The 16023-nt window shown below is 39.5% G+C and overlaps 1 protein-coding gene across 1 annotated transcript in view; it reads left to right on the top strand.

The window, feature by feature from the left end:
- Window positions 1–16023, top strand: part of FRAS1 (Fraser extracellular matrix complex subunit 1) — a 471586-nt gene that overhangs the window by 202282 nt on the left and 253281 nt on the right. The window contains exons 5-7 of the mRNA XM_082632535.1: window positions 4620–4779; window positions 6531–6664; window positions 14662–14745. Coding sequence (XP_082488661.1) covers window positions 4620–4779; window positions 6531–6664; window positions 14662–14745 — 378 coding nt within the window. The remainder of the gene's footprint in view (window positions 1–4619; window positions 4780–6530; window positions 6665–14661; window positions 14746–16023) is intronic.

Raw genomic sequence — 16023 nt, 5'->3', positions numbered from 1 at the left:
ACCTTTCCATTTCTCTTTCAATTTTTTCATTGATGTCTTTTAGTTTTTAGAGTACAGGACATTCACTTCCTTAGTTAAATTTATTCCTAGGTATTTTATTCTTTTTGATGCAATTGTAAGTTGGATTGTTTTCTTTATTATTATGTAATTACCACATTTATTTTTTTATTATAGTCTTTGTTTTAAAGTCTGTTTTGTCTGATCAGAGTAGTGCCACTCCAGCTTTCTTTTCATTTCCATTTGCATGGAATATCTTTTTCTATCCTTTCCCTTTCAGGTTATGTGTGTTTTTAGATCTGAAGTGAGTCTCTTGAATGCAGCATATAAATGGGTCTTTTTTTTTAATCTATTCACTCTATGTCTTTTTATTGAAGCATTTATTCCATTTACATTTAAAGTGATTATTGGTAAGTATGTACTTGTTGCTATTTAGTTCATTGTTTTCTGGTTATTTTGGGTACTTCTTTGTTCCTTTCTTCTTCTTTTAGTCTCTTCCCTTGTAGTTTGATGATTTTCTTTTTATTTTTTGTGTATCTGTTGTAGATTTTTGGTTTGTGGTTACATTAAGGTATATATATATATATATATATATATATATATATATATATATATATATATATATATATATATATATATATATATATATGGCTGTTGGTTTTAAGCTGATAGTTACTTAAGTTTGAACACATTCTAAAAGCACTACATTTTTAGTCCCCCCCACATGTTTTATGTTTTTAATGTCATGTTTTACATCTTTTTACTTTATATATTCCTTAACTACTAATGGTAGTTTTAGTTGATTTTACAATTTTTGCTTTTCAAATTTTATTTGCTTTTTCAATAGTTGATCCATTACCTTTACTATATATTTGCCTTTACCAGTGAGGTTTTTTTTTGTTCATATATTTTCATATTTCTAGTTATGACCTTTTCTTCTCTGCTTAATGAAGACCCTTTAACACTTCTTATAAGGTCAGTTTAGTGGTGACGAAATCTTAGTTTTTGCTTGTCTGGGAAGCTCTTTATCTTGCCTTCAATTCCGAATGATAGCCTTACTGGGCAGAGTATTCTTGGTTATAAGTTTTTTTTCCTTTCAGCACTTTAAATATATCATTCTACTCCCTTATGGCCTGCAAAGTTTCTGCTGAAAAATCAGTTGATAGCCTTATGGGATTTCCCTTGAATATTATGCATAGTATTCCTCTTGCTGCCTTTGAAATTCTCTCTCTGTCTTTTGCCTTATTAATCATGATGTGTCTTGGTGTGGATCTCTTTGGGTTCATCTTCTTTGAGACTATTTCCTTCCCCATGTTAGGGAAGTTTACAGCCATTATTTCTTCAAATAAGTTTTCTGCCCCTTTCTTTCTCTCTCCTCCTTCTGAGATCCTGATGATGCAAATGTTAGTATGCTTGATGTTGTCTCAGAGGTTCCTTAAACTATCCTCATTTTTATAAATTCTTTTTTTTTCTTTGTGCTGTAATGATTGGGTGATTTCCATTAGTCTGTCTTCCATGTTGCTTATATATTCTTCTGTAATATCTAATCTGCTCTTGATTCCCTCCAGCATATTTTTCCTTTTAATTATTGTATTCTTCAGTTCTGATTGTTTCTTTTTTTATATTTTCTATCTCTTTGTTGAAGTTTTCACTGTGTTCTACCATTCTTCTCCTAATTTCTATAAGCATCTTTATAATGATTGCTTTGAATTCTTTATTAGGTAAATTACTTATCTTTATTTCATTGGAGTTGTTTTTCCTGGGTTTGCTTCTGTGAATTAGGTGAAACAGTTATCTCTCCTGGTCTTAAAGGTGTGGCCTTGTGTAGAATTGTTCCTATGTAGATTTTGTGTGCCAGGTGGCCTTGGCAGTTGTGGCTGGAGCAGGATGGCAGGGGTGGGTTTTAGGGCATGTCAGTCAGGGCTGGGGCCTCCCTGGCAAGATGCCTGGAACTGAAGTGGACACTGGCCAAGGCTTTCCTGAGCTGGATTGGGGCTGCTACCTTGGTGGCATGGCTAGAGGTGGAGTGGGCACAGGCTGGATGGTGTGCTGGGGCCACCTTGGCAGGCCGGCTAGAGGGCCAGGTTCTTTTCAAACCACTGCCTCTTTGCTGGGACTCAGAGAGAGTGAGTTTATGCATAAGCCCTTTAAGAAGGGAGTCTTGGTTTCCTATAGCTCTCTGGCTTTTCCCAATGTAAGTCCCACAGGTTTTCAAATCCAGTTATGGGGTCTCATCTTCCTGGTGCAGGTCTCAGGGCTGTGGTGCCCAATGTGGGGCTGGAACTCCTTACTTCTTAGGGAGGTCCTCCAAGTTTGTGATATTCATTCGGCTTTTGAGTTTCCTGCCAGGGGTATGGGTCACCTCCTACCTATCTCAATGAGGTTTTTTTCTTTATATCCTTAGTTGTAGAAGAGCTGTTCTGCTAGTCTACAGGTTGTTCTTAGAGAGAGTTGTTCTATATGTAGTTGTAATTTTGGTGCATCCATGGGAGGAGGTGAGCTCAGAATCTTCCTACTCTACCATCTTGATCTTGCCTCCAGTCTTTTCTTATTGCTTGTAAATGATTTTATATAGTAGAGTATAATTCTAATTAATATAATTTGCAGTTTTAAAAAATCAGTTTGTCATTTGCCTTTAAAATTTTTTTATAATGTATTTTTGACAAACTTTTAAAATTTTAACTCTTCAGAACCTATTAATTTTTTCTCTTACAATTTCTTCCTTTGCTTTTATGCTTAGGCCTTCAAAGCATAAAGGTCAATTGCCTGCTATCTTTTATTAGCCAATAGTTTATTAGCAAGTTGTGGACTTGCCCATTTATATGCTGCTACACTAAATTTGAAATTTTATATTTAATTATAGAAGAAGTAAAAATTGATAGGAGAGGACTTGGCCTTGGCATCCAAGTCTGTTGCCGTGATCACAGTCAGCACATAGGTGTGAAAAAGAGTAGGAAGACCATGGACTCATGCAGTGGAGAGAAGGGAGAGGATTGAGCACCTCCTACCTGCCACTCTCCTTGCTGGCTCTTTAACAACTGCCTCGTTTAACCTTTACAATAACCAAGTGCACAAGATATTGTCATACCATTTAAGTTTTCTAGACCAAGAAGCTAAAATCTAGAAAGATTACATCACACTCATAGTCCCCAAGTCAGGGAGGGCTGAGCTTGGATCTGAGAACATGCATTCATCCAAGGAAATCCTTGGTTCATCCAACTCAGTGCATTCCTTGCATTTCTGCCCTCTTGTACTCCCAGTAAGTCCACCTAAAGAAAGTAATTTTCATAATGGTAAGGTGAGGACTTGGTTCCCAAATAACTGGATGACCGTGACTACCTATTACTATTATTGTTACAATAATAGCACAGGTTATTAGTAATTCCAAAATATCAGACTTGGCATGCTTGCAACCTGGCAGCAATTTGCAGAATAAAGGGGCAGTGACTTGTTTAAGTAAGACAGAGTCCTTTTGTGTTTGAGAGAGGTGAATAAATTATTCTGGATGCTGGCTTGAGGAGAAGCAAGAGGATGTTTATTTTCTATGCTTCTCAGTGATACAGTTGAAATCCCCAGATTATATTTAGATGACTGAGCACTGGGTGTATGTGACATTTTTAATAGAAGTCTGTATATGATTTGTGCTGAATCAGATATCATCATATGCTACATTTAATAGAGGCAAAGGAATATGATATTTAAGAAAATGTTATACGAGGAAAGCTTTATGGATTAAGCTCATTTATTTTCATACATTTTTAAAAAGGCCACCATCATTCCACTCTGCCATTGAGAACATAACGTACTTTGACAGCTACTTCCCCAAGCAATCAACATACTTGTAGCTTTTTACATTCAGGGTTTACCCCTGCCCTCACTCTGCATCACATCTGAGTGGCCCATTTAGATACTTTTGGTGCTTAGTAAATCATATAACTCAAAACATAGATCTGTTAGATCACCGATACAGTGCCAGCTTTGGGAATGTTGTATCCCAGCCTAAAGTGGGCTAGGGACATTCTGTGTGTGTAGGTGGACACCCTCGTGAGGAATGAGTTTGCTCTACAATTTGGACCAGGTGCCTCCTGCTGGCTATGACAGGTTCCTTGGGACCATAAGATCACTGGAATGGGAGAGAGAGAAAGAGGGGTGAGGGGAGGGAGAGAGAGAGAGAGAGAACACAAATATGGGAACTCATCAGGGTAAAAAGTAAAGGCCAAAAAAAAAAGCATAATACTGAGTGGGAGCTATATTGAAAATAATATAACTATTATAAAGAATTCAGTAGATATACGTGTATGTGTGCGTATTTTACTTTGGTCTTCATAGAATTTTTTAAATGATGGGATTGGGGTCTTTTTATTTTATTTTTGTGCTTTTCTGAAATTTTCAAATGTAAAATTTTAGGGATAAAAAAGGAAAATACAACTCAATTTTAAAATTGGTCTCTGACATGGAATATTGCAAACCCTGGTCTCAGCCTTGCAAGCCTAGAGCCTTCTTCCATCTCTCCTGCGCTCCATCCTTCATTTGTTTAAGAGAAGGCTTGTTTCTGTTTGGTCAAATGAAAGCCTATATTCTGACAATAATTTTCTTTTCTTTTTTTTTTCTCTAATGCACAGCATGGGACAGAGTGGGTGTCCTCCCCATGCAGTGTGTGCTCTTGCACTCATGGGGAAGTCCGATGCACCTCCCGACCGTGCCCACCACTGTTGTGTGGACACCAGGAGCTGGAATTCATCCCTGAAGGAAGCTGCTGCCCAGTCTGTGTGGGCCCTGGGAGTGAGTATGAGCTTGCAGAGAGAGACCCTCTTTGCCTTTGAGGTTTACCTGGTGACATCCCAACTCTTCTCTTTCTTGCTCAGTGTGGTACAAAGATCCCTAACCCCATTCCTTATTGGAACCGAGATGTAGCCTTGCACGTGGCAGAAGCAATGTTGCAGAGACTGAGCTCCATTCCAAACTTGAGATTCTGAGACTCTCTGATTTATTATTTTGCCTTGGCCAGATGCAATCCCTCTGTGTTCATAGCTCCTAAGAAGGAGAGGGAGGAAGGACAAGACCCTTTGCTGTGATTGCATAAGGCCAAGGTATTAATAGTTCCTCCTGCCTCTCGGTGGAGAGAAGAACGAACAAATCACTTCTCCATCATGTAGTAACACTACCACTAATTCTGCTGGCTGGTCTTTCAGTTGACATAACATCTTTCTCCCAAACACATCAAGTAGGAAGCAGGTATTTCATTTGTCTTTATGGCCTCTTCGCTGTGGAGATTATGCCTGCCTGCAAACCAAGGCATGGCTCAGCAAGCCAGGGGCATGCTTCCAGGCCCTCTCCTTAGAATCCATGCTTGGACCACGTACCCTTTTATTACATTTTAGGGATATATGTCCCTTTCCATTTTTATAATTAAGTAGTGTTTACTTCACGATAAATATGAATTATTGTCATTTCTGTATTATGTTCTCTCCTGGCGTATAATAGCTAAAATTACTCTTTTTAAATAGCACCCGGAAGCTACACTCTATCCTTGCCTTTTCTCTTTAAAAAGACCTCTGGTTTCTTTCTGATCCCCAGTTATTCCATTCCTGGTGACTGTTTACCCTGGAGAACCCTTCTGGGGATTAAAAAGTATGGTTAGGAAAGGCTGAAAGTAGAATGCATTCCTCATGCATTTCAGATGTCATCCACCAGAAAAGGACAGGCAGCTGCTTTGGGCCAAGTAACCCTACAAGTAAAAATACTTCAACAACAGAGTTTAGGGATGGGGTAGAGAGTGGGCTGTCTGGGTTTGTGGGCTCCTTTCTTACATTTTAGGGTGCTTTCTTGTTGGCTGTCCATGAGAAAGATCTATTGGGAGCATTTTGCCTGGAGAGATTAGAGGATCAGCCAGCACCAACTCCATAATTTACTGGGTGCATAATAAAAATGCAGGGCCCTTTGTTCAAAAAGCAGGGGGGAAAAGTTTTTATTTTCTTCCATAGGTTTTGCAACCTGTCCTGTTTTTAATTTATTATTCATGTCACACTCCCTAAGGCACAGGGATATTTGCTGGGTGGGTAAGACACCTCCCCCAACAGGTGCCCCGGGTTCCCCAGCTACTTGGTGCTTAGGGTACATGCGCTCCCCAGGCACCCACACCCAGGTCTCTGCTATGGTTGGAGGGTGGCAGCTTTCACTGGACATGGACTTGGGGTCAGGTTCCTGAGAACCCAGAAGGCAAGGAGGCAGCGGGGAGGTAGGGCCACACATGAGTGAGACCCCCAAACCCCTAGCACATGCTACCTGTCGCACATGCTACCTGTCGCACATGCTACCTGTCGCACCAGACTTCACTTATGAAACTCAGAGAGAAAGTTAAGAACTCCATACAGTGACTGCAGAGCAATATCCCAAGCACGGGGCCCCGTCGTTTGCACTGTGCCCCTGAGCACAGGGCCCTGTGTGACTGCACTGGCCGCACACGCATGCAGTCAGCCCTGGGATCAGCAAGTGCAATCCCCCCGGTAATCCTTATTGCTCTGACCTTCCAGAACCCTGTTCCTATGAAGGCCGTGTGTTTCAGGATGGGGAGGACTGGCCATTGAGTCGGTGCGCCAAGTGTGTGTGTAGAAACGGGGTCGCCCAGTGCTTCGCAGCTCAGTGTCATCCTCTGTTTTGTAACCAGGTAAGGAAGACAGCCTCAGAATGGATCCTTCACAGACTGTTAACTTCACTGTTCAGGAACTTGGAGTCTCTTCTGAGATTTTGTCAGGCAGACCTCGGAAGTCCTGAGAACAAGAAGCAAAGGCTGTTTTATTTTCCTTATACTTTTGGAGACCACCCCTGAGAGATTTCTTTTACCCTTAGATGCTACAGATAGGTCTAATTACCAGCCATTTAGGCTAATTGTTACTTAATGAAACTGAGCCTTCAGGGTACACATAAAGAAGCCGCCAAACTCTAGTTGCAGATGTTCCAAAAATGTGAAGCTAAACGTCTGGAAAATTCAGTAAGATTATCAGGGTTGTTATTGTTTTTCAATGCATAGGTATAGTCTGCTTTTTAAAGACATATGCATGTCTTTGAACCTGATTATCCAGATGTACCTTATTTAATTTTTATTAGATAATGATTCAAATTATCAAAGGATTTTCTCCAGGGAGGTTTAAAATAGGGGGACCTTGTTCTTCCTTTAAGCTGATCTGATTTTCACAACATTAGGCTCTTCACAGACTAACAAAAGAAAATCAATTGCAAATAAATTTGGTGTACATGGTATTTTATAGTTTTTTCTTCTTCTAGTAGCTCCTATGGATGTTTCTTAGCAGTTGACAGATAACCATGAAAGGAGTTTGCCTCCAGTTGAAAAATAGCTCATTTTTTGATCTAAGAAAAAGCTGGAAGCCAACATTCAGTTGATACAGAGGAGTACTTTGTGTCAAATAAAACAAAATCAATAACATGGCATACTGTGACAATTGGGCAATATTTTTAAAGGCAGACAAAAGGCAATTAGGCAAGAAATGCTAAATGCCAAATAAAGGGAAAATGTATCAATTGAAAGACTAGATTGTATTACCCACACTACAGCAACTACTGTACACATGTCACACCTCTCAATTCATCACAAAGTCTTGTCCTAGCTTTCAGATTACAAATGAGTTTCTTGGTAGAGTTGCATAATATCTTACATTCAGAAGATATTGTAGTGTTGGGGCATTTTGACTCACACATTCCAGGCTTTAGTCCCCTTGTGTAAGAAGGTTAATTAAGCAGTTTGCCACCATTACAATAAGGGACGTGGGAGGATGGATAGTGGAAACACTCCATTGTGAGCCTTCTGCTTTAAGGCTTTAAAAACTTAACCCTGACTGCATATCAGAGGTTAGCTTGGAATAATTGAAAGTACTGGTTCCCATTCTAAAAAAACGTTAAAGATAAATTCTAGCTTCAAACAGTACTCACTTATAGTTTGCATTGTTTAACTTAAAAAGATGAAATTTGTTGCCATACTTTAGAGCTAATTGCTAGGCAAGCATTCTGAAGTCTTGGAAATAGATTGATCTTAATCACTCTTGCATCAAGTCTATAGTTTTACCTTGACACTAAAAAATACCCAACTGTCAGACTATTGAAACCATTTTTCTTGATTTAATATCACTATTAACCATTGGGTGTTCTGATGATACAAAGAGGTGCTGTAGAATTAGCGCCTTTGTTGGAAACATTCTCACCGCCACCATCTGCCCATCACCATCCCCACACTGGGGGCATATATTATGTGCTAATCATTAATTTTAAGAGCTTTTAATTTGTGTAACAACCCTGTGAAGTAGGAACTATTATTATCATCCCATGTTATAGTAGATAAAACTGAGATACAGAGTTTAAATAATTTGCTCAAGGTACCACAGTTATGAACTGTCATTGCTTCTAACCTAGGCAGTTATACATGACAACCTCAACAGACCACACCTGACATATTTTTAACCATTACACTGTATCGCCTCCCAAAATGATGAGTTACATATCATTTATGTATAATAATAATCACAAAACAATAGTTGCTAACATCATTGAGCATGATTGCAAGCCTTTTATATGTGTTAACTCATTCATGTTTTAAAACTCATTCATTTAAGAAAAAACACAAGTTCATCAGAAGAAATGCATTTCCAGGTCTTGAGCTTAAGAAAAATTTGACTTTTAATATAAGTGTATTTTAAATTGTAAAAGGAATCTATATTCCTTAAGGGAAGTTTGCAAAAAGCAGAAAAGCAGAAAAGAAAATGATCTTCCGTATTTCCACCATTCCAAAAGATCACAATAGAATTTCTTTTGGAATTCATTCCAATTTTTTTGGTAGGCAAATGTGGATATATTTGTTTGCATAGTTATAATCAGATGTTAGGAGTTAGTGATCATCTCTGACAAAAGGAGAAATTCCTGTGTTCAAATAAGGGGTTGTTCCCTTAGTGGGTGATGTAAATTCATACTGAAATTGCTTGCCTTCAGCTTCTGTCCAGATGCCTAGTGAACAGAGCCCTAGCCCCTCCACATTTTTGTAGGCTCATTAAAATGTTCAGTCTGATGAGAGTTCTTCCTGATACTATTATCACCAATTTTTTTAATAGATCTTTATTGGAGTATAATTGCTTCACAGTACCTTGTTAGTTTCTGTCGCACACAAAGTGAATCAGCCATATGCATACACATGTCCCCATATCCCCTCCCTCTTGAGCCTCCCTCCCATCCTCCCTATCCCACCCCTCTAGGTCAACGCAAAACACTGAGCCGATCTCCCTGTGCTATGCAGCAGCTTCCCACCAGCCAACTATTTTACATTCTGTAGTGTATATACGTCGATGCTACTCTCACTTTGCCGCAGCTTCGCCCTCCCAACCCATGTCTTCAAGTCCATTCTCTATGTCTACCTCTTTATTCCTGCCCTGCAACTAGGTTCAGTAGTACCATTTTTTTTTTAGATTCCATATATATGTGTTAGCATATGGTATTTGTTTTTCTCTTTCTGACTTACTTCACTCTGTGTGACAGTCTCTAGGTCCATCCACCTCACTACAAATAACTCAATTTCATTTCTTTTTATGGCTGAGTAATATTCCATTGTATATATGTGCCACATCTTCTTTATCCATTCATCTGTTGATGGACACTTAGGTTGCTTCCATGTCCTGGCTATTGTAAATAGTGCTGCAATGAATATTGTGGTGCATGTCTCTCTTTGAATTACGGTTTTCTCAGGGTATATGCCCAGTAGTGGGATTGCTGAGTCGTATGGTAGTTCTATTTTTCGTTTTTTAAGGAACCTCCATACTGTTTTCCATAGTGGTTCTATCAATTTACTCCCACCAACAGTGTAGGAAGGTTCCCTTTTCACCACACCCTTTCCAGCATTTATTGTTTCTAGCTTTTTTGATAATGGCCGTTCTGGCCTGCGTGAGGTGATACCTCATTGTAGTTTTGATTTTTATTTCTCTAATAATTACTGATGTTGAGCATCTTTTCATGTGCCTCTTGGCCATCTGTATGTCTTCCTTGGTGAAGTGTCTATTTAGACCTTCTGCCCATTTTTTGACTGGATTGTTTGTTTTTCTGATACTGAGCTCCATGAGCTGTTTGTATATTTTGGAGATTAATCCTTTGTCTGTTGTTTCATTTGCAAATATTTTCTCCCATCAATTTTTTTAATACTACAACTTTTCCATTCCCAATCTTGACTAATCTAAGTGAATTGAACTTCATCTTCAGATTTTTTTTAAAAAGATAAAAATTGGTATGTCTTCTGAGCCACTAAGTGTTTGAGAATTATTTTCTATTTGCCTACGTTCATGAAAGATAATTTGTAGGGGTCTAAAATTTAAGGAGATTATAATCTTTTCCCATATCAACCATATAAACTCTGTTCCATTGAATTCTGGAATTTAGTGCCATGGAGGAGTCTGAGGTTTTTCTGCCTTCTATTCTGTTATATTCAGCTAGTTTACTCTGTTGAATTCTTGCAGGATGTTTCTTCATCTTTATAATTAAAACATTTTCCCAGGATATTTCCAAGTGAGGTGTCTTTTCACATAGTTTGCCTAGAATACTGTGAAGCCCTTTCAGTCTATATTCCAATTGTGAAATGTTTTCTTTAGTTACAGCTTTGATTAGTCATGTCTGTTCCAATTATTCTCATTTCTTCAGAAACACCTATGATTCATAGATTGCTCCCCTGCCTTCCCCCTCATTATTGGTCACTTTCTCTCTCATCATTTTCACTTTTGTGTCTTTCCTCTGCATTATGGAGGTAGCTTCTTGAGTTTGTGTTTACTGCCTCCAGTATTGGTTTCAATTTGATGATTTTCCTTTAATTTTCTTTTAATTCTTCCTTATTTCTCCTATCACTGGTTCATCTTTTTTTAACCCCAATGCTTTTTCTTTCTTTATGGCTTCGTCCTTCTATTTAATAAAGACTGCATTTTCTTCTATCTTACTGAAGTTGCAAAATGGCTTTTGAATCTTTTATTTTAGATCCTGCAGTACTTAGTTTTCAGAAATCTGTTCTTTCTGTGCATCTTCAGAATGTTATAACTTTCTATTGCTCTTTGGGGTTTTTCCCCCAAGTTCTTTTCTTTCTGTTTACTCAGCCTTGATCAAAAGAAATCTGGGGCCTCCCTGGTGGCGCAGTGGTTGAGAGTCCGCCTGCCGATGCAGGGGATACGGGTTCGTGCCCCGGTCTGGGAGGATCCCATATGCCGCGGAGCGGCTGGGCCCGTGAGCCATGGCCGCTGGGCCTGCGCATCCGGAGCCTGTGCTCCGCAACGGGAGAGGCCACAACAGTGAGAGGCCCGCATACCGCAAAAAGAAAAAAAAAAAAAAAAAAAAAAAAAAAAGAAATCTGTCCATACCCAGTGCTTGAAAGCTGCAAGGGTAAGCAGCCTGCCCTTGGCTAATTCCCTTTCTTGGATCCATAGCCAGGTGCTAAGAAAGGTGCATGTTTCCTCGACTAAGGGTCTGGCAGGTTTTCATTTAGTGTAGCTCTATTGTACTGAGATCAGGTATTTTTCTCTCTCCACTGCCCAACCCTCTTACATTTTGAATTCATGAAATGTAAAACTGTAATCCCCAATTTGCAAGGGTTCTCACCATGTTTCTCGGTGACTGTGTGCTTTACATTTGGGTGTCTTCTTCCCCACTTTTCATCACTTCCTCCACCTCCCCCAACACACATACTTCCCACTCTTTTTTTTTTTTTTTTTTTACATTATGGGCTCTGATTAGGTAGAAAGACATCGAGGGAGTTGAAAGGCTAGGATGGCACTCTAATGGCTTTAAACTGCAGTGGCCGCACACTGAGGGAACAAACCCATGTTGTGTTTGATATTGGAAGGCAGAGAGTTGGGAAGAAATGATGGTTCTTATTTCTATTTTGGTTTATAAAGCAAACAAAGGCCACAGAAAATCTTATGGTCAGTGGGACTTCCTCGGCAATGGTAGAAGGTTGGCTGTTCTACTTTTTGGTGGTAGAATTTTCATCTCATTTTTATATCTTCAGAGGTGTTATAAGAGAAGATATTTTGTCAAGAGCTGTGAGCTATAACATACTATAAACTTTGTCATAAGTATTTTTATTTACGGAAACCCATAATTAAATAGTTGACCCTTGAGCAACATGGTTTGAAATATGTGGGTCCACTTATATATGGATTTTTTTCAATAGTAACTAGTACAGTACTACACGATCCATGGTTGGTTGAATCCACGCATGCAGAACCACAGATGTGGAGGAACCGTGGATACCTAGGGCTGACTATAAATTGTATTCGGATTTTCAACTGTGTGGAGGTCAGCTTCCCTAACCTCTGCATTGTTCAAGGGTCAACTGTATATCCTTAATGGTGGTCCTACCCAAAATTGTAATGACATGAATCATATATTATTTTGGTATTGAACTCCTGTGATTACTGAGGGTACCATATTAGACATGGGGTTGGCAAACTTTTTCTGTAAAGAGCCAGATAGTGAACATTTTCAGCTTTGTGTGCCATATAGTTGGAACAACTTCTCAACTCTGCCATTATAGCACAAAAACATCCATAGATAATATGTACATGAATGGATGTGGCTGCATTCCAGTAAAAGTTTATGGAAATTGGTGGTGGGCTGGATTTGGTCATCAGTCCCTAGCATACTAGCCCCTGGGTAGTCTATAGGTTTGGAAGAGCAAATCTACGAAGACCAGAATAATAGGATTCAAGTGTATGATAGCAACAAAAATGTACAGCTAAAATGCCTTTCCCGTTTCTCTAACCCACTTTGCTGCTCACCTTCTTCTTACTTGCCTCTCCAGTCCTGCTTACAAAACACCAGCCCAGATGGGATCTCAATTCTCAGTCAAGAAGTTCTCTCACGTAATGGGATATTTTCTCTTTAAATGCTTTTCCTCCCTGCCCTTTTTGGTCTCTATTTGTGAAGAAAGGTTTTGTTTCTGTCAATGAAATATATAATTATTGCCAGTAAGAATTGGAAACTTGGTTTTCCTGTACCAGCCTCTACACAGGTAATTATCTGCCACCCATACCTCCCACTCTCCAGTTGACTCTGCCCCTGTCCTTGGGTTTACTCCATGCTGGTTAAGATAGATTCATACTACCTCTATATTTCTGTTCAACATTTGTGATCATGACATTTGTCCCCTGTTTACTTAACGTTGTAAATGTTCATTGTTTACTTCCATAAACTTACTGAATAGTGAGTATGACATCAGATATACCTTTATTTTTAATTCCTCACTGAAATTTCATTAAACTCAAGAGTTCTGAGGTCAAGAAATGCTCAATGATTTCAACGCATGTCCAATTTTCACATACTCTATTAAACGTCAATGGTCATAATATTTTTACAGAATTATAAAGAAGTAAGGTAACCTAAAGCAGAGAAAACAGTTGTCATGTGAATTCCAGTGATTCAGGTGTTTGAAATAAATTCCTATTAGATAGGAATGCATTAATCTAGCTGATCATATATAATTGGGTTAAAAAAGCCACTAACGCATGACTGGAACTTTCCATGAAAAATTAAGGTTACTTGACACCCCCCTACACACATGCCCCAAGGTACACCAACCTTCTTTTCTTGCAGAGGGAAATCCACAGCAACCATGATAATAAGATCTCATTCTCTGCTTTTTGTAAGAGAAAGTGCAGCTAACTGTTCAGGAGGTGTCTTCTGTATAAGATCTACCACTTCTTAGTCACTGAAACTTGGTTTATTCTAATCCTCCTTCTCTTGGCTTTAATTTGCCTACCTTCCTTCCATTCAAAAGGCTGTGGTGATGTCAGAGTGAGAAGCTGATTCTTTGGCATTAATGAGGAGATCGTGGCTGTGAAAATTCTTAGGGCAGCGGTGACAAAGGGTCTAATATTCTGGGGGTGCAGGTGGTAGAGCTGAAACTGTAGGAATAAGGCAGTAAGGGGTTCTTTGGGCATTTAGTGTTTGTCACCCACATTTCTCTGCACTGGCTTATTCCTAGATATCTAGGGGCATGACTGATTTTTTTTCACGTTAAGGACCTCCTAATGCATATATATAAACGTGTGGATTCCCATAAGATGCAAAAGAATAGTGAGGTAGTTTATCAAGGGAGGGATACCTTCACTTTGAGATTAGCAGTGACTCAGCAGGAGGGTAAATGTTCTTAAGTGTTGAATGGTTGGTGCTCTGAAGTCCCTCTGCCAACCATTTACTATTACCAGGTCAGCTCTGTGACCTCGGACAAGTCACACAACCTCTCTGATCTTTAATTTTCTTGTTTGTGAAGGTGGGATAAGAGCATCTACTTTACAGGGTCACGTAAAACACTTAAAACAGTACCTGGCAAACACGAAGTACTATTATTATTGTTATTAGTTGTGCTTTTGTTTGTTCTTAGAAGTGGACGGGACTTGAGGAACGTGCAAACTTCTTAAGAGTCACACTGCCCTGAAAAGTGCTCATTCTTTGACTAATAAATGACTAATGACTAATAAATATTAGTCAGGTGACTAATAAATATTAAACGAGAGGAAATTGCTGTTTCTGGAGGCTTGAGGCCCATGATTGAGTTGGCTGTGAGTGAAATTTTCCTACTGTTGTGGATTTTATTAATACTACCTTTTGATGGACTGTTTTTGGGGTGTTAAGGATGAAACTGTAGTCCGAGTCCCTGGAAAATGTTGCCCACAGTGCTCTTTGCGATCCTGCTCTGCAGCTGGCCGAGTTTACGAGGTAAGCTTTGATGTGCCCCATGTAGGTGTTTTGACATCCATTCTTACACATCTGCCCTCTGCCCTTCTAACCACCATACCTCCCCCACCCACGTCTGACTCTTTGCCAGGATTAGTAACTCAGTTCATAAACGGCTTTTTTCTTCTCTTCATGGGAAGCCTTTGTGAAAAAATTAAATTGGAGAGGATTAGAAATACAAAAGAATGTGCTGGCAGGCAGTACCTGGTTCATGAACCTTGGCAAACTTACTGTTCACACATCTTGAAGGGAAAAAAGACTGTCATTGGTTACTGTCAGTTTACCCTTATGTTGGAGGCTCTGGGAATATCTGCCTGCTTTGGTTAGATTTTATGCACTGATATCCAGAGACAGTGTCCCCCTGCCTTACAGTGGGGTCGGGGCATGGGAGTGGAAGGTGAGAGAGGGAAAAGGGCAAGAAGCTGGGGGTGGTGGACCCTGAAAACTTGAAAGTACTATTGGGGCAGTCTAGCTAACTACCCAATACATAGTAGGTACTAAATAAAAGTAACAAAAAGTGCAACAAATTGAATGAATGAATGAATGAATGTTCTGACTTGGGAGTGCCTAGCTGAGCCAAAAGAAGGTTACATTATTCAAAAGCAAAGAATATATAAAAAAATTAACCCATCTGCTTCCCTTGTTTGCCGGTCATTCTAAGGAAAACCAAATAGAAATTGGGATTTTTGACTCTCAGTAGAGAATCTGGAACTGAGTATTAGGGGATGATGACACAAATTCTAGATGGGTCCCTTGAAGTGTAAATGAAAATAACTAATGGGGAAAGGATTTTTGTATATATTAGATCTGTGCTGTCCAATACAGTAGCCACATATGTGCTAGATTAATTTCTTCTGGAAGAGAGAGCCTCTATACCTGTTGTGGTGTCCTTGGCTGCAAGCAACAGAAGTGCTCCTCTAAAAGTAGCTAAAATGAAACATTTATTATCTCATATAACAAGAAGTCCAGAGGTGGGACAGTTGCAGGGTTGATCAATCCTGGTCTCAATGATGTTGTCAAGGATTTTCACTCTTTTGATCTTTCCACGCTGCCATCCTCAGCACGTTGGCATTTGCTGTCTTGTCACCTCATGTCCAAGTGTGGCTTCCACAGCTTCAGGCATCTTGTCCTCAACCAATCATGACTAAAGCCTGGTGGAAGAAAGGGATGGGCTTTCCTTCTTTTATGGGGGAGAAGAGTCTTTTCCTCAACCTCTACTGCTCTAGCACACTTCCCCTGAGGTCCCCTCGGTTGGGACTG

The sequence above is a fragment of the Mesoplodon mirus genome, assembly GCF_964341445.2.
Source record: "Mesoplodon mirus genome assembly, chromosome: 2".
NCBI classification, from domain to species: Eukaryota; Metazoa; Chordata; class Mammalia; order Artiodactyla; family Ziphiidae; genus Mesoplodon; species Mesoplodon mirus.
The sequence above is the reverse complement of the archived record's forward strand: the minus strand, read 5'-3'. Positions and strand labels throughout refer to the sequence as shown.